This window comes from Ciconia boyciana, chromosome 12, assembly GCF_034638445.1.
Source record: "Ciconia boyciana chromosome 12, ASM3463844v1, whole genome shotgun sequence".
NCBI lineage: Eukaryota > Metazoa > Chordata > Aves > Ciconiiformes > Ciconiidae > Ciconia > Ciconia boyciana.
Window position 1 is genome coordinate 22,414,377 of NC_132945.1, and position 27,519 is coordinate 22,441,895.

Consider the following 27,519-nt stretch of genomic DNA (forward strand, 5'->3'; position numbering starts at 1 on the left):
AAGCGAGCTCAGTTAGAATTTTATTTTAATTTAAAAAAAAAAAACAACCAAACAAAAAAACCTCTCAAGATGTGAGGTCCTATTAAAAAAGTGGCTGTTCACTTGTAAACAGAATAAAAATGTTAAGAACACAAAGTTTCATACAGCTTAAACAAAACCACTTTTCTTAAGCAGTACAGGTAATGTTACAACACTGTAAGAACACCAAAAGCAGAAAACAAAAAAAATGGCAGAAGAATCACATAACATTACTTACTAAAATGATAAATTATTTACATTGAATATTAATAGCTTGAAATTTTTATTGCTCCAATGGTAGTATGTTGACACGTAAATGTAGTAAACTGTCATAGTGGGACAATAATAAACATATATTTATGTTTTTGCATATGGAGTTTTGTACCTATCAAGGAAAGCATAGGAACTTTTTTTTTTATTTATCAAGACCACACCAGATTCAGCAAAAATGTTTTCTGCTTTAGTCACCCATCTACAACTGAGTCCACACTTCCTAGACTTGTCTGTGCATGTCTTGGAACACTTTTTTTTCCCCTCCTGTAGTAAAACAACTTCACAGATGCAGGTGGGGAATCAGTAGGTAAGAGCTTTGATGCTCTGCCAGTATTCTTAATACTTCAATACTCCTTAGATACAAAAACTTACTGGATACAAACCCAAATATTTCCTAGATAAAAACTAGAAAGGAAAGTCAGTGTCAACATGTTTATATGAAAAATTAAACATTGACTTGGTAGACCATAAGCGCTTTTAAAAATCTGCTGCAAACTCACACTACTGATAGTTCCCTACTACTAGTTCCCTTTTCTCCTTACTCTCTGCACAGTGCTTTCTCTTTTGGTGGAACCAATCAAGGCACTTTCTTTACCGCTTCCACTACCCTTTGCTAACATTAATCTCTGTTATATTGCTACAAATTCTTTCTCCAGTTAAGAAGTATCCTTCATAAATAGGTTTACCAATTCATGCTAACTTCTTATTGTCAAAAATGAGATTTTTAGTCTCGTGAGATACAATTACCCCTGACTGTTTTTCTATTAAAGCAAAGGATAGCCCAGGCAAAAAAGAACCTGTAGGCAGAACAGAAGTGCACAGAGTTCACAGCAGTACTTACAGCTGCCTTAATCTTTAAATGAGCTATGGAACCTGTGTCTTCCACATGCAAATATAATACTGTGTGCTGGTTTTGCATTTTAATGCAAATTTATCTACTTATTAAAACATGGAGCTTACTGTAAATGGCAGTTTTGGCTCTCATATTCTTTACTAATTTCTTTATGGCCACATACTTAAATGTCTATTAAAACACAAAAAAGAGAGACCCTTTCATGGTTTGAAGACTTAACAATTAATAATTAAGGACAAAGTAAAATGCATAGAATTTACATACTTAAAATGTAAACTTTGAATACTAATACTCTGTGCTTAAGTGCCTCGCAGTGCCCGGGCAAGACCCAGGAGCAGACAATCTGCTGCGGGCAGAGCAGCCTGCGGCACTGGACGTGGCCAGGCCCACGGGAAGGGGACAAAGGGATGAGGGTGGGAAAGCAAAGCCACCATCTTGTTCTGCCTTGGATCTCCAGTCGTATCGCAGCCCAGAGGGACTGGGGGCTCCTGTAGCTCAGGGTATTCTCTCAGCTTGGCACAGCACCTCACAGAAACAAGGCAAATCAGGTTGAGAAATTTTGAACTGAATACGATGAAGTCAGCACAGACTGAAGAGGATTTCTTTTAGCAGCGAGACTAAAGACTGCTCAGCATTCACTGCTGGCAATTACTAGAACTCTCATTCGGCTTGCCTGTTCTCTCAGTTGGAAAAGAACATTTTGAAAATATAGTCACATAAAGAAGAAAATAAGAACCTGCTGAGATTTCTGGAGTTTCTTACACAAAAAAAGAAAATTACTAACGAAGTTCTAGCATAACAGTAAGAAACTTCCATTGTTCTGTTAATTAAGCTAAGCTCCCTTCATTTACTCCAGAAACTTATTTGTAAGGGAAATACATAGAATTGTGTGTGCTATTTCAGTTTTGGTTTACACTGCATTTTTCTGCCATTAAGTATTTTCTCTGCTTCCAGTTAACACTCATCCTAAAAAAACAAATTGGAGAGAACACTTTGCTTCGTTCTGTGATAGGAATCCGAGTTGCAAGGTGTAGCTAACGTGAAATTCAAACAACACAGTAGTTTTTTATTCATTATGTTACAAATGCAATTACACAGTTAGTTGACACCAGTCTACCAGTCAAATGAAACCTCTGCACTAAGTATACAGATTGACTTCAGAATCTGAAGCATCAGTCTGTTGACTGGAAACTACTGCAAGCGCCAGAGTCTGACATTCCTCAGCCCCACAGTAAGAACAGCACGAAATTTGATTCAAAGTAACAACTTGCATAAAACTGGCCTTTTGTAAACACTGCGTACAAGAAATCTGGCCTACTACAGTTATTAGAATGCAATGGTCTTACAGATACTGTATGTTAATACAATATTGCGTACTGAAAAGATGCAAATACATTCAGAAGAAATCCCAAGTCACCCTGAAACTAAAAAGCAACTTGGGATGATGTCGCAAGGAGTCAAGTTGCTGCAAAGAAATGCCTGGACACTTACGATGATACTCATCACAACCTGCAGATAGTCATCTGCTGTTTCTTCTCCGATTTCTTATTTCTAATTAGGAAAGGGAGGGAACTTGCATCAATTTTCATTTGCTTACTAATATCAAGTGGTCTTGCTTAGGCCAGCCATTACAGCAAGTTCTTCTACAATTACTTCCCTTCCTGCGATCAGGCAAACAGGGAAGAATCCAAAAATACTGGTGAATTCCACAAGGCATTTGTGGCTCTTCAGACTGTGCCTGAATGCCAAAACATATGCATGAACCCCTTCAACTGATCCACGTCCTCCCATCAGCATATTCTGAAACCCTACTTTGATTTAGATAAAATTTATTTCCACTGGAAAGGATGCCATGTCACTTAACTGTTAAAATGTTGAAGTACTATCACACTACAAAAAATAATGAAAGTGTTACTTCAGCTTTGATTTGGCTGTTCCAAATTTTTCTCCTTAGTAATGAAGGTGTCCAATTATGAAACATTTTTTTCCTTACTTAAAAACAAAACAAGACTTAACATCCATATAGTCCTAACTTAAAAAGAGGCTTTAGGATATTTTGCTAGTAGCAGCCGCCATCTACCCCACAAATGCAACTTTTTCAAAGGTGAACAGTATTTAAGCTTCCTATTTCAGGTGCTACAAACAACACCTGAAATACTTTAAAAAAAAAAAAGACAGAAATGCTATGCATTTTTCATCCATTTACTAAAAGTGCAACTGAGCCCTACACATCTGATAGTATGTACAAACTCATTATGGCTTTACCATAAAAACAGCATGTGAATGGGTCTATACAATCAGAGGGATACTAGCAAATGTAATGAATAAAACGATGTTGGACTGTTGGCAGTAGAATAAGAGCTATATTACATTCTGTAAACCTTGGCATACCACACTTTACATTATGCGAAGAGTCAATATTTACAAATCCATAGTGGGTAAAATAATTAACCCCCTAATGTAAATGATGATTTTGCAAAGTGCAGGACAAAACCAGTGCTGTTGATTGCAAGTCCTATGCAAGCAAGTTATACTAAAATCATTACTACTAGACGCTTACCTGGACATTTCTACTGAGGGTTTATAGGATTGCGACGTTTAGAATGAAATATAGTATGACACGGCATTGGGATGCATGTTTGAAGACAGCAAATATAGAAATTAATAAGGCAGCATGCTCAGAACAAGTTTAAGCAGCACTGATGTTAGATCCCTAGTGGCAACTATATCAGTTAATGTTAAAAATTCAGAGTGCAACATAGAAGCCTCATTTAACATAAAAAAAATGTGCAAATTGTTCTCTTCTTAACAAAAGAAAGTAACATAGCAAGGAAGATATTCTACTGAAGAACATTTTAAAGTCACAGCAAAGTAGACCATCTTCTTTCCAAAATCATCTACAAGGCACTAAGGGTAGAAAATGACAGGTAACATGAAAGATCAAATGCTGTTCCTCAGTCAGGTCGAAATATGGGATATTTTGGTAAGAACTCTATTAATATTACCTGTTGAAGAAGGGAAAAAGACAAGAACAGAACACAGTAACCAAAAAGTTCAAACCTTCAGCACAATTTCCATGCAACATTAGCTAGTACGTAAGACTAAACATATCTGAGATATTCTGTAAGGAGGGAATGTTTCCCAGAATAACAAAGCAGAGATTTCAGTCATTTTGAAACACAGGGCTTCTGGATGCTTGACTTTTTTGGGGTGACTATCTCTTCAAGTCTACACAATCTTCACGGCTATACATGAAAGCAGATGGGGGAGTAGTAGGACCACAGAAATATTTTGAATTATGCTTTCCTAAATGGACTGTGTTGGTTAAAACTTTATGAAATTCAGAGCTAGCAAAAAAGGAAAAGAAAAAAAAGATCCAGACAAAAAACATGCTACTATAAAAATGCAATATTTCTGCACAAAGAATTTCAATCAAAGTGATTACAAATACCAATGGAAAAGGTGGCTAAGCGTTAAAGAACTATGGACTGGTGTGGGAATCACATCAATGCACAAAGTCCCAGTGGATCTCCCTCATTACAAATTACAGACCAAAACAAGTCTACCTGCAGTGCAAATGTAGAATTCTTATGAAGTGAAAACATGTTTAGTGGTGACAATTTCTAAGTCTCAATATATGCCACGGCTGCTCGTGTTAAAAGTGGCCTTCACAGGTGTATGTCAAACATGACTGCATGTTTTTCTGAGAGATTTTTTTCAGACAGGTGACAGTCTAGTGGATTTTCTCTATAAAATCATAGGTATGTTGAATACCAAATAAGTAACAGAAATAATACTTACATACTCCATCATATTGCTAGTTTCGCATTTCCTTTTACTCAGCTTCCAGTGCAAACCAAGCTAAGAAAATAATTATCAAAAGATTAACGCATACCACAGCATTGTTTTGATGAGTAACGTAACAAGCGTTAGCAATATCAAATTATTAGGATCTGGAACACTTCAAACATAGGTTTAAGATCAGTATAAAGTATAGAATTATAACAAGACTGTAAAATTCCTACATGCCAATTATGCAAAAAACCCTTACTATTCTTAAAGCTGAAGAAAACAAGCACTCTAACTTTTCTTACCTTATGATATAGTCTGTTATTTTCCCATTCTAGTAACTTCTGAATTGATCTTCTAGTCTAAAAAGTAAGTCAAAACTGCATTATAAATGGTTCAGCAGCCAGCCTCATCCAATAGAATCTTACTATTGCATTTCTGGCTTAAGATTAATTTAAAATAAGTTAGTTTTATGAAAGCAGAACCAAGCAAAAGACAAATTATAAATGGAAGTCCTACCACTTCAACTCCCCACACCTCAACATCAGATCTTCTTCAGAAAACACACACCCCTGGGTTTTTTGTTAACTTAGGACTGCAACTTTCCCAGAATTCATTTACTTAGCAAGAGATCCTTTTGAATGTAGTATTTTTGCCTGCCATAGCCAAGCCAACAAAACAGAATCTCCCACACTCTCTTGGCTAAATACTGCACTCGCTACAGGTGGTCTACTGACCACGTGTAGTTTACATACATGTAATTTCCAAATTTTGCTAATGTTAATTGTTATCTGAATCCTGAAAAAATCTCAACACCACAGAACTCCAGCTCACAACAAACACTGCCTGTATTTTCAATTCTTGGATACCAAGGTGCATATGACCTTCATGTTCTGCTCTTTCCACAACTGTGGGAGTGGAGAAGATTTTTGGAGTTTCAGTGATTTTTAAGGTCACAAAAGGACCACTGTGGTGATCTACTCTAGTTCCTGCATAGTGTGCTACAGAATTCCATCCACCAATTTCTTTGCTAAAGCTAATAATGGTAGGTGAGCTACACCATCTCATTAAAAAAAGATACAAAGCTGTCCAATCCCGAGTCAAAGACTTAATGGTGGAGAATCCACCACTTCTTTGGAAGTTTTTCCAGTGACGAAGCTATCCTTGGAATTAAAAAGTACATGTTGTTTCCTGCTTCAGCTCTCTTAGTTTCATATTCCAGCCTTTGGATCTTATAATGCCTTTTGTTGCTAGATGAGCGTACGAGGACTGGCTGGGCTGGAGTTAATTTTCTTCACAGCAGCTTGCATGGTGCTGTGTTTTAGATCTACGACTAAAATAGTGTCGATACCACATCAGTGTTTTAGTAGTGGTGAACAGCACTGGTGACCAAAGGGATATCCATGCCATGTAAGGCCATGCTCAGCAATAAAACTGGGCACTACTCTTTCCAAAGTAGCCCACGGCCCAGAGACAGGCTGCGCATCGGTCTGCTGGTGGGAGGTGGTGAGTGATTTGCCTTTGCATCACTTGGGTTTTCTTCCCTCTTCCTCCTTTGCTTATTAAACTGTCCTTATCTCAACACATGACTTTTTCTTGCTTTTGCTCTTCTGATTCTCTCCCCCATCCTGGTTGGCAGGGGGATGAGTAAGCAAGTGCCTGCTGGGCGCTTAGTTGCTGGCCAGGTTCAACCCACCACAAAAAGAAAATGAAGAACCATCTTATACTTGTGATTGTTAGAGCAATCAAATTGCTCTAATCCATATACACACACATACCCACAGAAGTAACATGATCTTCCCTACTCCTACTTGGCACATATTATTTGTACCCTTGAGAATTACGTTAATACTACAACATCACATAGGCATTTATTTAGATTTTCACTAGCACAAGAATATTAAATATGGTTTTAAAACTGCAAATATTCCATCTGTACATCTCAAGCATATTCCTCTGCAATAAGAACATTTATAAAGGCAGTTAAAATGAGCTAAAGTCCTGTAACTTTTTAGTGATATAGGCTTCAGCAATTAGCAGTTCAGCAAGTTAACATATTACGTCTTTAGTGCATTTCATTTTTTTAACAAAAAACTCAATGCCAGTCAATGCAACTGTTACTTTCTTGAGCAAGTTGGAAAGTTGGGCAAAACACTTCTCTTTTATTTTCTCTGAAAAGCAATGCCTATTCTTTGTTTTTGCTTTCAGTTTGTTTGATTAAAGATCATAAACTCTCAAAAGCCAGAAGTATTACTTCCTAACAGATTTTTACTTAAGATCTTTTCCTATAATTAAATTGACAAGCGTGAGAGGTTTTTTTCCTAGTGCACCTATGTACTATTTACATTTGTGGATAAGATTTTATGGCTGCAAGTCTTACAAACTATGTAGCTGCAAAGAATATCATTACACTATATCTATTTATGTATTTCCTAAACATTTACTGCTGTGATAAAGCAGTTCTAAAAGTAAACTATAGAGGTAATTAGGATCGTGATTACTTGATATTGCAAAAGCGCTCTTCATAATTATTACTTTGAACCCGATTACAAGAATGTCAACTTTTTGTTGAAAATAAATAAGTAAATAAACAAAGGGAAGTCTTTAAACTTCCTGAATAGAAAACAAATTTGTGTTTCTTCTTAATAGAAACAGCACAGTAAAATATGTCAAATAAACCACAGCTCAGAAATGTTAAGGTAACAATTACATACAAAAAAGTTATTTTTAATTTAAAAAAATATTTATTCTGGGGTGTGGTGTGTGTGAAGAGGAAAAGTAATTTTCACTCCAGTTCAGGCAGTCTTTGAAGGTCAATGTCCAGTTCTGCACTCGTTTAATTCAATTCTTAGGCCTTTAGAAGTCCTGGAAATTTAGGTTATCATATACACCAGCCTGTTCTTTGAACGGAGACAGGATTAGCTATTCCTAAGACTATTAATTTAATTGGTACTTTGGTATCATTTACTTCATTAACAAACATTTTTTTATTTTCTAAGGAATGGAAAACAGAGTAACCTTTTGCATGCAAGTGAGACAAAAAAAGGGTTTTGAAATGGGGATGATACTATTAAACGTTATTTAATGTTATCGGTAATTGCAAAATAAATAGAATAAGAAGAATGAAACATGGACTTACTCTTTTGTTAAGACAGACTACAGGCCACAGGCTACAGCCCAGTGTGCAGCAGCAGCACAGACAGCCACAAAGCAGCCATTTTACATTGACAGGAAGATTCTTTCTTAAACAGGCATTCACACGACTGATGCTGGTCTTGAATTCTTCTGGAGCAACCTGCAATAGAAGTGCTGAACTTCAGTGGAAAGCCATTACAGGTGTATTTTCTCAATAATTGCCTCTACAGGTTAAAATGTAAATGAAACATAATACCATTATACAGTGTGACCCCATCTTCTAAAACACTGGTCACCCAGTGAGCACAAAAAGTCACTTTCCTGTAACAAATTAATTTCTGGTGCATGCTTTGCAAAAACTTGCATTAAAAAGCTAAACATCGCTGAGATGAACAGCCTCATCCTTCTTTGTTGCATCATTAATAAATCAATTGTCCTGATAACATAGTGGCCCCAAACAAAACTAGAAGTGGGACACAGCTGTGCAACATACACACTGGCTACACTGACCAAAAAAAAGGCAGAATGACAGATAATCTGGTTTCCAAGGGAATGCAGGGCAGCTTTGTTGTAAAAACACCTGTGTGTCACATAGAAAAAAGGATAATATTGTCCAAATTAATTTCATACCAATGGAAGTCTACACTGTGCCTGGGTGAAGGTGGACCTCTGTCCACAAATAAATTCCTGAAGTGGCCCGTATCGACATGAGGCCACAACTTCACTTGTGGCTGCTTCCTAAAATAGGGAAGCCTGGAGAGACATATACTGGATTATATTCAAGGCAAAGAAATGCGTCTTGTACAGGGTTATAAATAAAGCCTAGCTGTTGAAAAACAACTTATTTAAATTAAGGAATATTCAGCAGAGCTTACTGAAAAGAATATTTTCTATGTATTGCCACTGCAGAGTCACACTGGAAAACCACAGTTTCTATCAGAAATAAGCTCCTTTCTCTGATAGCAGCATGTTTCTTATGAAAGAGTGAGAGCACTTCCCTATTTACATACCCCAAATCCCTCATCTCTCTACAGAATCTAGATAACTTATATCTGACAAGTCAAATATGGATTCGTGGTATTGACTCCAAGATGGCACTCTTAACTGTAACACAATCCAGCATTGGAACACACAAAGCAGAATAATCAGATCCAACTTGAATAGACTTGACCAGTCAGGCACAACAACTCCAAAAAAAAAAAAAAATCTTTCCTAACTGCTTGCCACATTGAAGGAAACCCCCCCTAGAATTAGTCTGTATACAAAGCTGTGCAACTACTACATAATCCTTCCAACCAAGCAACCCAACTCTGTTCATTTGATTCTGCAAACAAGGGCAACAACAGCAACAAAAGCATTAATTTAATGACAAAGACTCCTTTCACCAAAGGAGCAAAACTATGGGACAGGAAATGGAGAGGACCTGATTCTGCTACCTCCGTCTATTCACAAGAGCTACATTCATTAAAACATTGCAGGAAAGGGGGTAAATAAATACAACATGTGTTTCCTGGCCATTCAGATCGCCATGCAGTATAGAGTCAGAGGTCATCCGGGTCTGTACACAAGCCAGGCCTACAGTTAGTAATATAAGAACATAATTTAACATTGTGATTATTTTATAGCTGGAATTAATAAGTACACAGAAAGTATTTCTTTTGCAATTATACAAACTGTCCCCCCCCATATTAAATATGCCTTCTTATAATTCTTTTTACATATACAAATGGAGCAAGTAAAAAAGTTTTCTTTAGACTGACTGGAACGTCAACATTTAAATATACTTTACAACAGACATCTTAGTTGAAAAAAAGAAAAAAAAAGAAAGAAAGAAAATGGCAAAAAAAAGCCAGAAATCCCATGTATTGGTACATTTTCAATGAACAGAACAAAAAAATCACATTGTAATGTGGAAAACTAGGCTGTACTTGCATGTATCTGAAACAGAAGGTTTTACAGATCTCTTTGGCAATGCTGGCTCTTGTATTTAGGATACCACCAATATCAGATGCACGAGAGTAAGACCATTTAATCTTCAATGTGGAAGCAAGTTTTGTAGTAAAGTACAATTGGGTTTGTTGTATGCAGTACGAGTAACACTGTACAGCTTCTGCAGTCAGACATGCTTCAAAGTAAACTGAGATTATGTACATTAACAAATTAGCATTCTCAACTCTTAAGGAAGTTTACATGTTCCTAACGTTTAGATATATACAAATGGCATTTTCTTTGATAAGTCTTTTGAAATTTGTACATGTATCATTATGTTTATTTGCAAGATAAAAAGAAGTCTTTTTTTTTCTTGACCCTATTAGTACTTTTGCAATGAATCCCACTAAGAAAAGAGAATGTTTCCTTTTCTATTAGACACAAAGTTTACTGGACCTTGACAACAACACACCCCAACCCCAAAATACAGCTGTACAAACCTACCAAACACAATGGAATTGCACAGTCTAGAATTTAGTTTAACATGGAGAAACCTTATCACTGATAACATCCAACATGAAAAGAAGTCAACCAGAGTCTTGGATCACAGCTGGCAGAAAAATGTGGGACCTAGTAAGAAAGTACTGGGATGGTGAGATTCCCTATTTCTGTGCTACTTTTAAGGGAGTCACTGTTCACATAAGGTTAACAGTTGGATGCTACTTTATAAGAACAACGTTGAAGTACTCTCCTTCCCGTAGATCACAGCACTGCAAATGGCTAAACTAGAAACCAACTTTGGATGCCACCAACAAACAGAGAAAATTTCTATTTCAGAAATTTTGGTATGATGTTTACCTTAATACAGTATAATGGAAGCACCACTACTACCTGCTAATGCACCAAGTACTTTCATGCAAAGGTGAATCTCTTAGCTGCAACACAAGATGAAATTACTTAAGATGGTTTTGGCTAACCCAAACTATTGGATATATTTCTCCCTTTAGGAGATGTAATCACAATAAATATTTCCGTCAGTCAATGACACATCTTCATTTGAAACTAAAGGAACTGGTGACCAAGATAAGCCTCGTTCTGTGATAAATGGAAGCAAAACACAGTTTTGTTGCTCTCAGTTTACAGCTCAGTAACAGTTAAGTATTGTTACGCAGTGACAAAGAACGAAATATCTGTAAATCAAATAACTGTTCTAATTTAATAATAAAATGGTATCCAAATGAAATTGTCACCAAAGAATTTTGTTGATTTTCTGGCATAATTTTAAATCTCGCCTTTCTTGCAGATACAGATATTGAAAGGTTAATATGAAATCACTAATGTATCTCAAACAGCGAATTAACAGTGCCTCCCGCACAAAGAAAGCTCCCAAACTAAGTCTAATTTTGAGTAATTTTGGAAAGTCTCTTAGAAAGTTTCTGTCTGGGTCTTGAAAAGAATGAGATAAGTACATAGCTCCTGGCTGTGTAGTACACCTTGTAAAGAGACATTAGTTCCTTTCAGGTCTTTAAGGGAGGGAAAAAAAAAAAAAAACACATAAAAGGAAAGGAGGGGGTGTCATAATATTTTACAACAGGATGCAAGAGAATCTACAAACACAGGAAGAGAGCAAGTAAAGCCCAGCAGGCCTGATCTTTCTCCTTCAATCATCATGATCACAAACCCTATCAATCACGTGTTGCAATGGGATCACAATACCAAGAGCACATTTTATGGCTTACATTTCCCTGCATTGCACAGTAATCTCTGTATAGGACCCTTACTGTTTTAAGATCAGGGCAGGAAACTCCACTTTCTTCCTTAAGGTTCACTGCCTCCATCATTTTCTTGTCACCTGGAGCAGTGTGTGCTATTGTGCCATATATCATGAAGAGTATTTTGTGAAAAGCTTTTAAATGCTTGTTTTAAAAGAATTAATAATCCTATAAAGCTGTAGCACACAGAATTTAAATTTAGCCAGAATTTAAATTTAGGCCAAAGTCCAATCCAATTATTAAAAGTTAAATATTACCCCTGTATTAAGTGTAGTCAAATCTTTTCTTACAATATTCCATTGAAAAGAATGCACTGTTCGAAAGCCTAGCTCAGTATTTATAAACCAGCTGAAGCCTGCGTCTCATCCTGCAAGATAAGCATTAAGTCAATCTAGCTGAATTAGCTAGGCCCAACATCTGACCTACCTGATATCTTCCTTTCCTTTCCTTTCTTGTTTTATTGTCTATGTTTTATCCTCAAATTCACACATTCACCTCTCCCCAAAAAAAAGCAACAAACATGTCTCAATTAAATATTTAAAATGTAATTACATGCATCTTTGCTCTAGGCTAATTTACAATAACTATCCAGACTCTGTAAAAACTGGGAGACGAGGAAGTAGGGGAGATGGGTGAAGAAGGAGGGGTATTTCAGATTAAAAAAAAAAAGAAAATTAGCAGAAGGTTTACTATCATGATTATGTAGATGGGCAAACTGAGGGTCAGGAAGCTTAACTAAATTCCTAAGACTACACAGTGGCATAAATCCAAAAGTTAGTGCTTCTGGGAGAAAGGTGTACCTAGATAGTTTTATCTATTTAGAATTTTTATTGTGCATTGGATAGATTTTCATCCAGTGTTTAAAAACCTAAATTTATTAAAAAGAAAAACAATACCATAGAGAAATCTATCAACCCCACCTAATGGCTTCATCTTTTACACTCCATTAGCAGATGGGATATATTATTAATATCAATTCACAGTGGACAACAAAGCCATTAAACTTAATGTTATGTAGACATTCTGAATAAAGTATGACATTACCTTACACTAGCTGTGTACTAATACAAGTTCATAGTAAACATTTTAATCACAATTTGTTAATATAAACAGTCACTATGCTATTCATAAATTGTGATTTCATAAAAAGCAAAAATTTGTATTTTAAGAACAGTAAAAGATCTTAAAGTGGTGTATCAATTGACTACAATGCTTATTACTGTGAATTATTTATCAGGGTATTTGAAGAAAACCTACTTACTAGAAAAAACTGACTGAGTTTTCGTTTTCAATACGGATAAAGCTGATTGACTGCTACAACCAGTGGAAGAAGCAGATTATTTATTTATTGGAATTCACTGAAGTATTAAAACCCAAAAAACCCACAACTGTGGTTTTTAATGTCTTTCATGGCAGCGTGTGGCAGGCAGTAAGAAAAATGTGTTTACTACCTCACTTGATTGGTGTTTTCCCCTCACAAAAGGGAACTAATTTATTTTCAAGGTCTTCTTACTCAGAAAGCCCCTCAAATCCACATATGAGAAAAATATAACACGGTATCAAGATTCTCAACAGAAGAAGCATGCCTACATGCAGCAAATCACTGGTCATGTGATTCATGCTGTCACTGGTTAGATCTATAGAACAAGAAGGGTAGATGCCAAGTAGAAGAAAAGAACTTCCTCTTTCCTCTCTTTGCTAAATTAAGTCCAAGCGGTCAGCTGAACTTTAAATTAAACTTTTGTTCACTGCCTATTTAACAAGAGGAGGACAATCAAGTGGAAAATGTGACAGGCACTGATGCTTGTATTAAAAAGTGTAGGTTTGGGGGTTTGGGTTTGGTTTGGTTTTTTTGTTTGTTTGGTTGGTTTTTTTTAATACACACAAACGTATTTTAGAGAGACAGAAAGAGATTAAATTATATAATCACATTAAGTTTTAACATTTCTTGCTAGGTATTTTCTATAGGCTTATTTATAACAAACTACAACTTGACTAAAAGAACATAAAAATTGTTATTTCCAGAAAGTATTCTGTGGCTTTTCAGTGATCAGAAAGAGCTTCACAGAAAATAATAAACCTTAGACATGCAAGGTAGTGAAATGCAAATGGTGCTATCACCAGCCCTCACATTAGACATTGTGGAATCAGTAAGACTCTTCCTCTGGAGCTCAGTGAGATTATGAAGCAAGGCCAGAGTTCCCAAGCTGTCTTTTAACAACCGAAAACTCCAAATAGCAACCTGCTTTTCAATTGTACTGCTGTCAAAAAAGCTGGACAAATTCAACACAAGTTATTTTATTCATTATACTCTGGGGTGAAAACAGAGAAGAAAAACCCCAGATGGATTTGGCAGAACCAGGAGACGCCATCCAGCTGCATTTTAGTTTATTGTTAATATGACTCAACAGCTACTGCAAGAGGCTGCAGAGGTAGTGTAGCTGTATGGTATGACATTACAGAAAGTAGTAAGAGCCAAATAAACTTTTTCCTCACAAATTCTGGAAAAGATACACAAGGGGGATATAAAATGAAGCAAAAGAAAAGCACTAGAGAGTGAAACAGCAGAAAGAAAAAAATGCAAGAGAAAAAGAATTCATAATTTAAAAGTAAAAAAAAAAAAAAAAAAAGATAAGAATTCGGGACCATAACCAAGAATTTTGTTTTGTTCCTTAAAGCTTCAGATAAAACAGATTCTCTTCCAGAGATCTGTCTAAATATAAACTCAAGGCTTGACATACATATTAAAAAGAGAAGTCTAGTATTTAAACTAATTTAATTCACACAGGAGGTAGCACAAACTCCAGATATCTATCAAGCAAGGTTAAGCGAGTCTTGCTTTCATGTAGATTGCCTGCATGAAAACAGTACGATGCCACGTTGAGCTTTTCTGTGTTTAGAATGTCAATAATGATAGCAATCACTGCAAATAATTTTTTCTTGTTTCAAAGTCCACTGTAGGGACTGGTCATCAACCAGCTAGTTCATACAGGACAGGGTTAATTCAACACTCTTCAGCGCAGCGCTGGCCTGCACTGTGGATTCATGAGCACGTATTTGTAACACAGAAACCACTGGACGCACTGGATCTTTCCATTTAAAAAAACAGTTTAATCTCACACTTACCTTCCCTGTCAGAACAGAAGGAAATTCTGTATCAAACTTGTTGCTCAAGCCAAACCTTGAAAACAAAAGAGACAAACAAAATATATTCCACCTAACTTATTTTGTTTCCCTTAATAAAAAAATGTAATAGATTTTGTACTTTAAAAAAAAAGAAAACTATTAAGTTCTTTTGCCCTTACATTTACATTATTTCATGAGCTTTCAATCTAAGTTTATATAAGGTCTTGTGTATCATTCGTAAGGTCATTTATAAGACAGAGAAATACAGCTTGTTGCCTTACTTCAATACCTTCAAGTTGCTAAAAGCACAAAAATTCTTTTACAATTGGACGGCACCAAGTTTCAATCTTTGCTTTCTTGCAGAAAAAAGCTCCAGCTATTAAATTCCAGTTTTACTAGGTTCAGTAATCCTTTTACTGCTATTTTTCTTACTCATGCAATTTATTCACATGCAACAGATAAAGCTAGTTATAAGGAACCCATTCATCATCATCTTAGAAATTTATAACCATACAGTTTTAAAAAATTGCTTTGGGCTGAGTTAAACTACCTCATGCAAAACATATAAGAGCCTACACAAAGAACAGTTTTTAAAACAACTACGAACTTCAAGAAAATTAAGTCGTAAGTACCACTGTGACTATTCTTCATTGAAATGTCCTTGTTATTGAGCAAGAGGTAAGTCTTCATTATAACCAGTGAGACCTACAGGGAGCTAGACTTGGCTTGTAAACCTGTGTTACCACTAGCTCCAAACTACTGACCCAACTGCAGTTTCCAAAAAGCTCGTGTTGTAGATCAGCAGGATACTGACAGTGCAGGCTGACTGGACTTTTTAGATTTTATTTAAAGCATGTAAGTAGGCAAGAAGTTAACTAAGCTCTGATGCTAAACCTGCTAGATTATGCAGGACAAGAACTCTGATCTTCCATCCCCTCTACCTCCCTTGAAATCTTTAACCTTTGCAATTTAGTAATTTAACAAAATACAACAGCAGCTGGCATCTCAGCTACAGCCATTATGTTTGAACTGAGCTTAATATTAAGTTTGTAAAGTTAAATATACTGTACATCAAGTTCACTGTCAGCTCTGCTAAACTATCTCCTGAGTATTTTTGTTCAAAAAAAGAAAAAACCCCAAAGGATCACAACCAAAAAGAGGAGCACAAATACATTTGGTATTGTAATATTTATTGTAGAAACAAACCTTCTGGAGAGAAGAGTATTTGCTTTGAGTCAAACTGACACCTGAAATGCTCCTTACTGGTCACTTACACAAATACTAGTATTGCTGAAATGTCATCAGTCCCCTATCATTATATAATACATACACACTCTTGTGCACAGCGTAGTAATTCAGATATCCAAACTTGGCAATGTAACTTGGTTAGAAGTATACAAAAACGTAAAATAAACCTTAAAGAAGAGAGAAGCATAATAAAAGAACTTGTGCTGTCTTTAGAAATCCAGTAAGCTAATTAAAATGTTTGTCAAGAATACCGGTGAAGTCCAATCAAGTTCTTCAATGGCTAATTTAAGTCAGAGCCTTGACTCTTGTAAAGAGCAGCATGTTGGAGCACTAGTTGTGTAAAACGTTAAAAAAACCCCAAAGAGTAGATCTTAATGAAAGTGTTTCTCAACCTTTGTCTCTTAAGCTATTTTAAGCACTATAACCAATTGCTACCTATTTGTGTTTGTTTCATGCAACATATTTTCACTGAAAAGTTTCTAGAAGTGAAAGTGAGTGAACTGAACATCAGCACAGCAAGGGCTACTGCATATTCAAGTGGACTGGAAAGCCACAATGTTAAATTAGTGCTGCAAAAACAAACAATAAAACCAGTAAGATTTTAGGCAAGCACAAAGGTTACTAATATAAGCACATTTCCATTCTCTGGGAATGTAATCTGGCAAGTCAGCCTCCACATTTTGTAGCTTTTCTTTTTAAGCTGAAATCTTTCAAGTTTTATTATATTATGTATTTATTTTTAAGGAAGCTTGAAGAGCAATGAGGCAGTCTTTTCAGTCTTTAAAAAAATCCAGAAAAGACTAACAATATGAAGCACATATACAAGCTTGTTTTGAGGAATACAGACTTTTCTGTATATCAGCAATGAAACTACCTGAAATGATCACAAAGTAGTAGCAATCAGAAAACATAATAAACGAACTACTGGAAAGTTCAGGTAATACTGCAGAATTACTTACTCTACCCATGTAACAGCCTAATTCCACTAACTCATGCCAAAGGTCCACCTAGCCCAGAACACAGACTCTTACAGTGGCCAGTAGCAGATGCCTAGGAAACAGCAAAAGAAAAAAATAAAAATGCAAATGTGTACTCCCATTCCCCAGAATACTCTTCTGACCTTCAACAATTCGTAGTTCAAAAACTTCTTAAGCCATACGTAGTGTCTTTTATCTCATTGGTCACATATACTTATTAAAATTCCCACTGCGCCACCAATTTCCATAAAGAATAACATAAATTAGTGCTTTTCTGATTTAGATCTATTAAGAATACAAGACCACAATATATTTTATTACGTTAAATTTGAAGACTGGTAATGTCCTGAAACATATTTAAAACCGAAAACTTTTATCAGTTGCCAAAACATTCCATTCAGTTATAACATATCCAAGAAACCTCAGTTACAGAAATGCATCTTTTACAGTGACACCTGCAAATGGCTGAAAGAATATAAAAGGTTTTGACTATACTGAAAACAGGACTATGCTACGTTATACTACTACGTTGAGTCAGCATCGGTGATGGCCTTTAACAGTTTTACTAAAGTGTCTCTAGAAGTTCTATAGACTATCCTCATGATGATTTACGACATAGTTCAGAAACATTAAACTCCTATTAGATGGGGGGGGAGGGTGGAATTCAAGAACCAAATAAAAAAAGAATTTATTTTTTTTTTTAGAAATGTTAAAGAAGAATACTGTATAGTTCTATAGCTTTGCAAGCAACTTTGTAAAAGTATTGAAGTGTTATTAGAATATTGTAAAAAAGGTAAGACCTAAAGTCTTGATTAAGAGATAAGTAACTTCATTAGACCTTCTACAACAGACTAATGATCTAGCATGATTTGGCCTATCAATTCTTCTGAAATTCAGTAGTATTAAAATTCACTATGTAAAACAAATTCCAGTACCTATCCCTTAAATAATTTAAAACATCAGTTGGTGGCAACTTATTTCTAGGCTAGTTCTCTGGCTCCTCAGTGAAAGCTGCCCAAAGTCTAACATTTAGAAATTCAGGTAAGTTACCCATATACTTCGGTTGCAATTTTCTTGCTGGATGACAAATGTCTCTAAAAGCAAGGCACTGTTCCTACAGGCAACAACACTGGAATAGAACTAGGATGACCTCACTTTCTAATTCTTCTGTCTCTCTTTCCCTGTTTTAATGTATGGCATCAGACAAGTCCCGTCATCTCATTTTCCCCTATTTGTTAAGTGGGGAGAATGCAACTTCTCATGGGGAGCTGTAATAAGATATAGTAATAAATCCCTCAAATTAAAGACTGAAATGAACACCCTGAATCATCAGTTGCAAACCCCACCTGCAACAGGTATCACATTATAAAATTATTTCTGTTAGTTTACAAAGCATAAGGAAGTAAGGTTTTCTGTCTCTAGAACTGAAACAGGAAGATTTTGGAAAACACTTTCTCGTATCTAGAACAGACATATTTACAGGTGCTTTGCCTTTTTTTTTCTTTTCTTTTGAGATAAATAGCGCTTCATTCTCATTTATCCCACTACTGTATTTATAGATAGTAATCAGTCTTACTAGACTACACAAGCTAAACCCGTTTAGTCAACTCTCGTACAATAGGCTCCCCAACCTCCTTCCAGCATGGCTCCTTTCCCCACACCTAATCCGGGTTGCATTTAACCTATCTTGGAACAGACGAACTAAGAGGTATCATCTAAGCTTTGTCCAGCATTAGAGAATACAGAAAACATTCGTCAAGAGCCCTGAGCTGAAATCTCCTTGAACATTTCACATTTCTCTTCCTAGTCTAGGACCTTTTCCTATGAAGCCAACAGAACTACGGAAGAGTGCCCTTACCCATGGATGATGTTTTGGAAAACTAAGTTTTTGATAACTAGTGGAAGGCTGAGGTAATTTGCTATTTTGTATATGCGGAATCAGCTATTTTAAATATGCGGAAGATGGAGTAATATCGTGCAATAATCAAATGTCATCACAACTGAGAGCACCTGGCTCTTCCCTGCCTCCCCTAACTGATGACAATATGCTTTTCATTAGCACCTGGATTGTGGATCCCTGGGACACTCCTACAGAAAATATAATGGAATAACAACAGTTAACTTGGATCCAAAACTAGGAAGTTTGCAGACTTCAGCAGGAATCACAAGCTGCATACCAAAGGCAAAAATATGCTTAATGGCTATTTCATTACCTCATTACTATCCATCCACATGGACTTAATGATATGGAAAAATTACATCAGATAAATAAAAACTTATAACCAAGTTAGAGTTTGTTTACTGCTGTTTTTGAAAGTTATTGCCGTTGTTTTGGTAGGCTAAGACTGAGTCTTCACTAAAACTATTTATGTTGAGATATTTGGATACACCAACCAGAGTCACACTGACTATGCAAGAAATAGCGAACAATGGGTTTATAACTCATTAAAATGGAATTTCAGAAGCAAACAAAAGGCATTTACTAGGTCCTAGTAATTTCTCTGTGCTAAAATTCAAAAGCTTTCTGAAAACAATAAATATGACTGATAGTTAATTTTTTCAAAGTAAGAATCTTCTAGAGTGAAAGAACATTGAACAAGATGAGCAGAAATTTTGCTAACCACTTTCACATGTATTCTCTCTCTCTCTGTGAGTAAAATAAAACAAATACACTTTACATGATCACTCTTACCATGCACAGGGGTAAAAGGCTTAGCAAAACAGTCAGTGGAAAAAGCAAGATCCTGCTAAAAACCCTCAGAAGATTCTTGGAATTTATATTTAGTACTGTTGGATACTGCAGTAGAACTGTTAGGGTCAGCAGCTCACTGACAAGGTCATAAGAAGAAAAACTCTCATGCAAGAAACTAATACATAGTTTGAATCTACTAACTTGGGAGTTTTATAAGAGGACTGTACATGAAAAGCGGGACCAGAAGATGAGCCTGGAATTAGAGAATTACCCCTTCTCTACACACCAAAAGTATCCAAGAAGGCCAGTGCCAGATGAGGAACAGAAAGCATCTGAAACAAAAATCCAAGGAAAACAATGGCTTTTTAAAAATAACTGGTTTTCTTTTCTTTTTTTAATAGAGTGTCTGACTTGTCAGGACAGAAATTTTTATCAGCAATGTTCCAGACAGGTTCAGAAAACAAACACAAGTTTTAATCGATGACGTATCTCACTTCAGTAACTAGAGCAGGCTGCTTCTGAAGCCAACCAATTTCAAAAGCAGCAGCATCTGTGTGATCAAAAAGTGACAGAATTTCAGAGCTGATATATACTAACCAGAAACTCTTTAGGAAGCAAAGTATTTCCCATTTAATAAGGAGGTTAGGATTACATCCTATAGTGTCCAGGGTTTATTTATATTTTATTGATACCATCCACTAACTGTTTTTATTAATATAAAGAGATTTAAAAATACGTCATGAACTGATAAAAGCTGCCTTCTACCGTTCAGGTAGGTATACCTGTTACAGGAAGAAAGCTGGGAGGAGTGGAAGAAAGGGAAAATAAGGTGGATGGGAATTCAGTTCAGGTAGTTACAAGGGCATGTATGCTAACTCATGATTTCCACATCACTTACAAGTATTGCTTTCTTTTGATGTAGACATCACTAGTTGACAGAGTTCTTGGAGATGCTCCTGCCCATCCCCAAAAGATGCTGGAGCCAAGAAAAAACTTTAAGGAACATCACTAATACACAAAAAGCATCACAGCAGACAAAGCAAATAAGTGTGTAACATTTTTTTTCCAGTTTAGTGCTTAAAACCAGGTAACTAATAAGATGGGTATGTGGTATTCTGATCATTTTGCTTGTGTTACATCCCTCCTTTAGTCAGGCCACATGCTACTGGGGGTCAGGACAGAAAGAAATTCTATTAACACAAGCAAGTACACTGCGGTGCAGCAGAGCAACTATCCACTGGCACTAGCTCAATGCAAACCTGATTCAGACTTGCATGATGGACACAGTGTCAAACCCAGCATTAGCTCTCTTAGGATGACAGAGCCTTCCCCACCCAGTGTTTTTGCTGCAGATAGCTAGATCACACTGCACCTATTTACAGAGAGAAATGTGCATTCTTTTATGCAATCCAAAGACAGACCCAAAGCAACACAAGCTTGATGGATCTCTGCAATACAAAAATTTCAATACCTCCCTCCCTGCCATGAAAATGAACATAACAACCAACAACTTGTTACGGATGTACTTTGTTATATTAATTCCTCCACTTGCAGGAGTAGGAATATTAAGAAAATCCCCACAAGTAAACATTACATATGAGGTCACACAGTTTGCTCATCTTCTGTTCCAACTGTTTAAATGAGTAGCAAACATTCTGGCTCATGTTGCGTTCTAATGATAAAAACACTTAACCTAAACCAAACTCACAACTAAGTTTGGAGTAGATAAAACTACGACACAGCCATGTGCCTCCTCTGCAGTGCAGTGTGGGGGCTCCATGGCTCAGCTGAGGCAGAGAAGGGTCATAGGGAAATTGTTTGAACAGACTGCTGATCCTCACACCGTGTGGCGTTGACTTTTTATCTAACAGATTGTTTGGAAAAAGTACACCCAGGACTGCCAGGGCTGATTAGCTGCTGCTTCTGCACCGAACAGCCGACTGAAGTTCAGCTGTTCATTCATGACTTTGGGTTGCCTCGAGCTACTGGAAAATACGAAGCTTCCCGTTTTAACACGTTAAAAGCAAAACTCCTCTCACGAAACAGGTGACGGGGCGGGGGGCGGGGGGGTGGACAGGGCTGCAGACCACGGTAACGCGGGCAGCTCACGTCCACGGGGGAGGGGAGGCTCGGGGCAAAAAGGGATGGGGCTCAGTCCTCCTCGTGTCCTTACCCCCTCCCGGCACCGCCAGCGACCTACCATGCCCCCCGCAGTACGGTGCCGCCGGCAGCACGGTGCAGCAGCACGGTGCTCCCGCCCGGCCGCCGCCCCCACCCCGCCACACCGGCCTGTCACGCTGCCTCGTGCCCGCCGCCAGCCCCCACTCCTTACACGGTGATGTGCCCGGCGCCCCGTACCGCTACGGGATCCGGCGCATCGCGGGGCCGGGGCAGCTCCTGGCTCCGCACCACAGGCTCGGACTCCTCCTCCTCCTCCTCCTCCTCCAGCTCATAGATAGTGTCGAAGTCCGCCATATTGGGGAGTAGTACGCTCATCTCAACCCCTCCCCCCGCGCGGCCTCGCCGCGCGCCTGCGCACTGCGCGCCGGGGGCGGAGCCCCGTGCGCTCAGCGGCGGCGGGAGGCCGGCGCGCAAGCGCAGTGGAGCCTGAGGCGGCGTGTGCGCGCGCGTGCGTCTGTCTCTGTGAGAGCACGGAGGGGAGCGCGCCGCGCCGGGGGAGGGGGCGGCTTCCTCAGCTTCGCCCCGCGGGGTGAAGGGCGAGCGCCGGGCTGCCTTCCCGCCCTCCCGCGGCCGGAGCGCCTGCGGAGGGGACGTGGGTATCCCCTGCAGCTGCCGCGGTCTCTCGGGAGGCGGTGCCCGCGGGGACGGGCAGGGGGGGAGTTGCGGCCGGCCCCGCTGACAGGAGGCCGCCGCCGCGCCTCAGATGCGCGCGCCCCTTGCCGCCGCCGCGCCTCAGATGCGCGCGCCCCTTCCCGCCGCCGCGCCGTGGGGGGTGGCGCGGCTCCTGACACCCCCCCACACACAGACTCCCGGGGCGGGGCTCACGAGCCGGCGCGAGGGGGCTGCTGAGGAGGGAGGGGGCGCCCCGCCGGCGGGGCAGGTGGTCCTCCTCTCGCTTTTACCCCTTTTCCAGGTGTATTTCTGTGGCGTTTTTAATAAAAACAGCCAGGTAGATGCCCTCCCCTCTTCCCCTCTCATTTTTCCTCCCTTGGTTGTTGAGGTTTTACTCTCGCCCCTCACCGGGGTGGCCGAGGTGAAGGTGAGGGAGCGGGGGATGATTTTCACGACGAGGCCGGTGGCTGTTGAATTTTCCTGAGGCTTTGAGATGGTTGTCTGGGGTTTCTTGGTTGGAAATTGAGTTGAATTCCGTGCAGGGTAGTGGGGTGGTGAGAGGGAAGAAAATCTACACAGGAGTACCACCAAAATTGGGGAAGAAAAATCTCTCAGAATAGTTGAGAGCAGAGGAATGCCCCCTCCCCCCACATACAGGTGTAAATTATTATTGAGGTAAGTTTAGAGCACTTCATTTGTCACCTACTGCAAATGGAAAGTAAGCCAAAAAAGTATTGGTGTTTGTAATTGCAATATAGGAATCAGAAATAAAATTCTGAGAGGATTTGTGGGTTGTTTGGGGTTTTTTTTAACATTAGTGTAGCTACCATAAAGTGATGTGTTGGATCTGATATGTGGCCGAATCTGAATGCGTGACCCACAGCTACTGTAAAGGAGGGAGCTCACCTCTTCCTAGAAGCAGAAGAATGGGTCTCCATCCCTGTCTGCTGTTCTTAGGAAAAGACTTCCCTCATAAATCATCTTTGCTGTTTTTCAGGACTTTCTAGATGGCAGCAAAATGCAGTTGACTTGATTGTGAAAGTTTTTGCTGCTTCCGAAAGCAAAATTTTATCACTGCTGCGTACTCTTACTTCAGCACGTTATCCATTTTATGTGGAGTTGCAGGTAAATCACACTCTAACGACTTGAGAAAAAAATAATAACTAAGGGAGAAGATGTTGTTATAAAATGAAATTAAAATATATGTTCTATGTTCTCTCATTTTTGTATTGTGGATAAATTGCAGAGAAAATAAATCTGGGACAGAACACATCTCACTGTCATTGACCAAATATTAAAAAGATGTCCTATTTAGAAACATGTCCAAAAAGTGAAAATAATTCTATAATTGAGGATCTAATACTTTTTCCACTCATCTTCAGTTGTATATACATGATTGCCATTCATAACGCATGGAAAGAAAGTCTTGAAACCACTGAAATGAAGTTATATCTGGGGTTGCTAATAAAGTACTGGCCTTTATTTTACTCTCAGTTAAATTCAGGATGTCTGCTTTAACTGATGTGAAAGTCAAAAAGATAAAACTTATAACTGAGAACACTTCAAAAAATGATAGGTGTGATGCCGTACATTTACATTATAGGCTTTAATATTTAGTTGAGAATATCTTAGTTCTTGGCAGCTTTAGTGAACTGTCTATGAGAAAGGTAGTTATATTTAAAATATAACTGCAGGGTATGTAACCTGATGTCCTTTTGGCCAGTATTTCCTGCGAGAATGAGCTAAATGCAAGCTTTTGGGCTCAAGGCTGTGTGCTGTTGCTGAGCAGAAGCCAGACAGCTCTGGGACTATTTCAGAGCAATACATGGAATGTGTTCTTAGTTTATTATGGAAGCATTTTCCAGCATTGTCCCTGCAGGCTTCTAAATAAAGTAAGGAAAACATAATTGCTTTATCTTCTTCACAGTGCTACAACACTTCTTGTTTTCTCAAGGCTTTGTATGACCACTGATTTTTATAAACCTTGCTGGTCTATTTCTATTTCTTGGAATATTTTAAGCTGACAAGTGAAGAGTTTTTACAGGTGCTTCTGTACTCAAAAGCGTAATTTGAATAGAGGGCCACAGGTAGGGTTTCTAACTCCTAGCCAGATAGATGTGAAATGCGTTGTCTTAAATAATTAGATTAAGGCATGTTTGTAAAGATATTTGGCATCTTTTTCTGTGTTTAACTAACTATCAGTGTCTGTACTTCTTGATTATCATCGCTATTTCATGTGGAGTGTGGCTTTGCAATACTCCCATTAATGGAACTGTGAGTCCATCAGTAGCAAGGATTTCTTGGCAGTGAAAGAAATAGCGAAGATTTCTTGACCGCTTGTAACAGCATCTCTGTAACCTTATGAATTGAGAGGTCTTGTCCCTATTTACTAAAGTATGTGTGGTTTTGTGTGTGCGTTTTTATAAAACTAAAATGACCCTGGTGGTGATTCCACTGGTATAAAGTATTTGGATTTCAGAATAGTTTTCCATAAAAATGTCTCACTGCTGAAACTAAGCTGTTTTGAGATGAAGGATAGTTTAATGACCAGTTAAATGATAGGGGGGGAAAAAAAGCTAGTGATAAAGACAGTCCTCATAACAGGGAAAGATTAATAATGAAGTCCAACAGCCATAAGTGCTGTTCAACATGATTATAAATTATTTGGAGTAAGAGGGTGACAAAGTGTGCCACTGAGATGTCTCACTGTCTTTTGGCAAAACTGGCTCTCTGCTGCACAGAGCTAGGGAGGGTGAGGGAGTTCACCCTCTTTCAGCCTTGTCTGATGATTTATGCATATTGCTCTGCATAACACTTAAATACATAAGGGAGAAAGGTAAACCATGGGAACAGACAATTACAGGTGGCTAAGGAGCAGTCCACAGCCTGCTTATGTGAATAAATGAGGGTGAAAGAGGCAGCTTGTGAGGGTTGTAGTCCGGGATCTCACATGGTCATGACATTGTGCCGTGGCATGATCCAGGTTTTCACTGGGATAAATGCTCCTGCACTGACCTGGGATGTGGCTCAAGCCCTTTAAGAAGATTTGTGCTAGATTTTTTTAGAGAGCTTAGGACCCCCCTTGGACGCTATAAAGCCTGCTTCCTGTTCCTCCCATGTGTTCAGTTTTGTTCAAATACAAAACTGTTGAAAATTTTAGAAAGGTGAAACAAAATGAGAGACAATCAGTATATGTATTATAAAGGGAAATAAAGAAACCATGTACTTGTCTGCAAGGATTTACAACTTGAAGGTTAGATATGACAATGATGAGGTGCAGGTGGTAGGGAAAGGTGTGGGGAGCAGTGAGAGATCCAGCAGCAGTATCATGCATGTTTAATTGAAAAGCCTACATTTTAATGCAGCTTGTGTTCTAATTTAATAAATAAGCTAACGTTACAGACATTTAGATGGACATTATGACAGAAGTGAGCATTTGGTGGAATTAAGGCATGGATTCTGTTAGGTGCTCTAACAGGTGGTAAAATAATTTGCTGAATTGAAGTGTAAAATGAGGAAGTGTAGAGTGTTGGCATAATATACTGCATGACCTCTTTATAATAACTGTCTGAGGTATTAGCAAACCAAGAAAGGAAGTCTCTTTAATTGAAAAAAATGCTTTGCTATACTAGCTTCATATTTAACGTCTTATGCTTTTTAATTAATAGGTTGAAGTCAAAGTTCAGCTGAAGTTCAGTGGATTTTTTTTTTTTTTTTTTTTTTGGGGGGGGGGGGGTGTCTCCTAGCAGGAATGATGGCTATCTGGAGTAAAAATAGACCATTTTAGAAAAACACATTTTGTAACCCATATCTGTATTTGAAGAATGCCTACTTAGTACTGAGTTTCAGATTTAAACACTATAGGGAATTTTTTCAGTATGATTTATCAAACTTTATGGCTTCACAGGAAGAAGTATTTAGATGCCTCATTTTCAATATTTTTTTTAGGATGCCCTTTATTAGATGAAATGGTTATGTCATAAAAACTGAATGATTTGTGGAGAGGTTATGGTCTCTGGCAATGTTTATCCACCCAAATCACTTCCTTTCTTGGAATAAAAAGTGTTCTTATATGGAGCGTGAAACACGAAAAGAGAGTGCAGGAAAGACAGGAGTTAAAACAAAGCACAATATTAAATAAAAGCACTGTTGAGAGAACATGGAAAGTGAATGCTAATGTGGGCCTGAGAGATACTGAGTCTTCTTCCAATATATTTTTTCCTTCTTTGTTCCATATAAATCTCCACCACACAATCATTATTCAGACGGAAGAATATGCAACAAGATGTCATGTTGTCTCATAATTCACTCATTTCGGACACGTGTTTCAACAAAGGAAGAGGTTGTTGGATAATAGGAATATACTCTTGGAGTTTGGATTATGTATTTTAAGGCCAGTGGACAAACCATCATGTTTCTTGATCAACATCGGCTCAAGAAGCAGAGGGGATTCAGAACTTCAGGGTCTCACTGGAGATGCAAATGCCTCAGTTTTGATACAGCAGAAGTATTCTCTTTTTCAGAAAGAGTGAGCAGAATAAACAGTATTGGACCTCACCTGTACGGTACCCCCTTCCTGAGTCAGTTTATACAAGCTGAGATTACTGATTCCTTTTTGAGAGAGAGAGAGAGTTCAGAATAAAAGCTCTTGAGAGTTTTTTGTTGGTTGGGGTTCTTTTGGTGGGCTTTTGCTGTTTGGGGTTTGGGGTTTTTTTTTGCCTGGTTAGCTTGTTTCTTCAATTCCTAATGTGAAAAGTTCTGGAAAGATTGAAATAAACTTACAGAAGAAATCAACTGGTAGGATGTGGTGGTTAGTAATGAGGTGTCTCTTGGTACAAATTATTTCCATTGATGTAAAATCATTGCGTGATGTAAAAAGAGCAGTTTTCATAAGAACTGTTTCTACCTATGTGA

The 27,519-nt window shown here is 38.1% G+C and overlaps 1 protein-coding gene and 1 long non-coding RNA gene across 6 annotated transcripts; one reads left to right on the top strand and one right to left on the bottom strand.

Annotated features, from left to right (window-relative positions):
• On the bottom strand, nt 1–22,628 carry CHIC1 (cysteine rich hydrophobic domain 1). Of its 5 annotated transcripts, none has more exons than XM_072877040.1 (7): nt 22,145–22,621; nt 20,711–20,788; nt 14,896–14,950; nt 8,073–8,228; nt 5,239–5,295; nt 4,946–5,005; nt 1–1,669 (listed from the first exon to the last, which is right to left on the bottom strand). In XM_072877040.1, the coding sequence occupies exons 1-7, from the start codon at nt 22,306–22,308 to the stop codon at nt 1,640–1,642; spliced, it is 600 nt and encodes a 199-aa protein (XP_072733141.1). In that variant the 5' UTR covers nt 22,309–22,621; the 3' UTR covers nt 1–1,639. The 5 variants fall into 5 exon arrangements, with proteins under 5 accessions (XP_072733141.1, XP_072733140.1, XP_072733145.1 ...); XM_072877039.1 differs by having other exon boundaries at nt 1–4,149; nt 22,145–22,618; XM_072877044.1 differs by lacking the exon at nt 5,239–5,295 and having other exon boundaries at nt 22,145–22,628.
• Nucleotides 22,450–27,305, top strand: LOC140658512 (uncharacterized). The gene is made up of 3 exons (XR_012044748.1): nt 22,450–22,585; nt 23,603–23,730; nt 26,871–27,305. It is a non-coding gene; the product is annotated as an uncharacterized lncRNA (long non-coding RNA).
• The last annotated feature ends 214 nt before the right edge of the window (nt 27,306–27,519 follow it).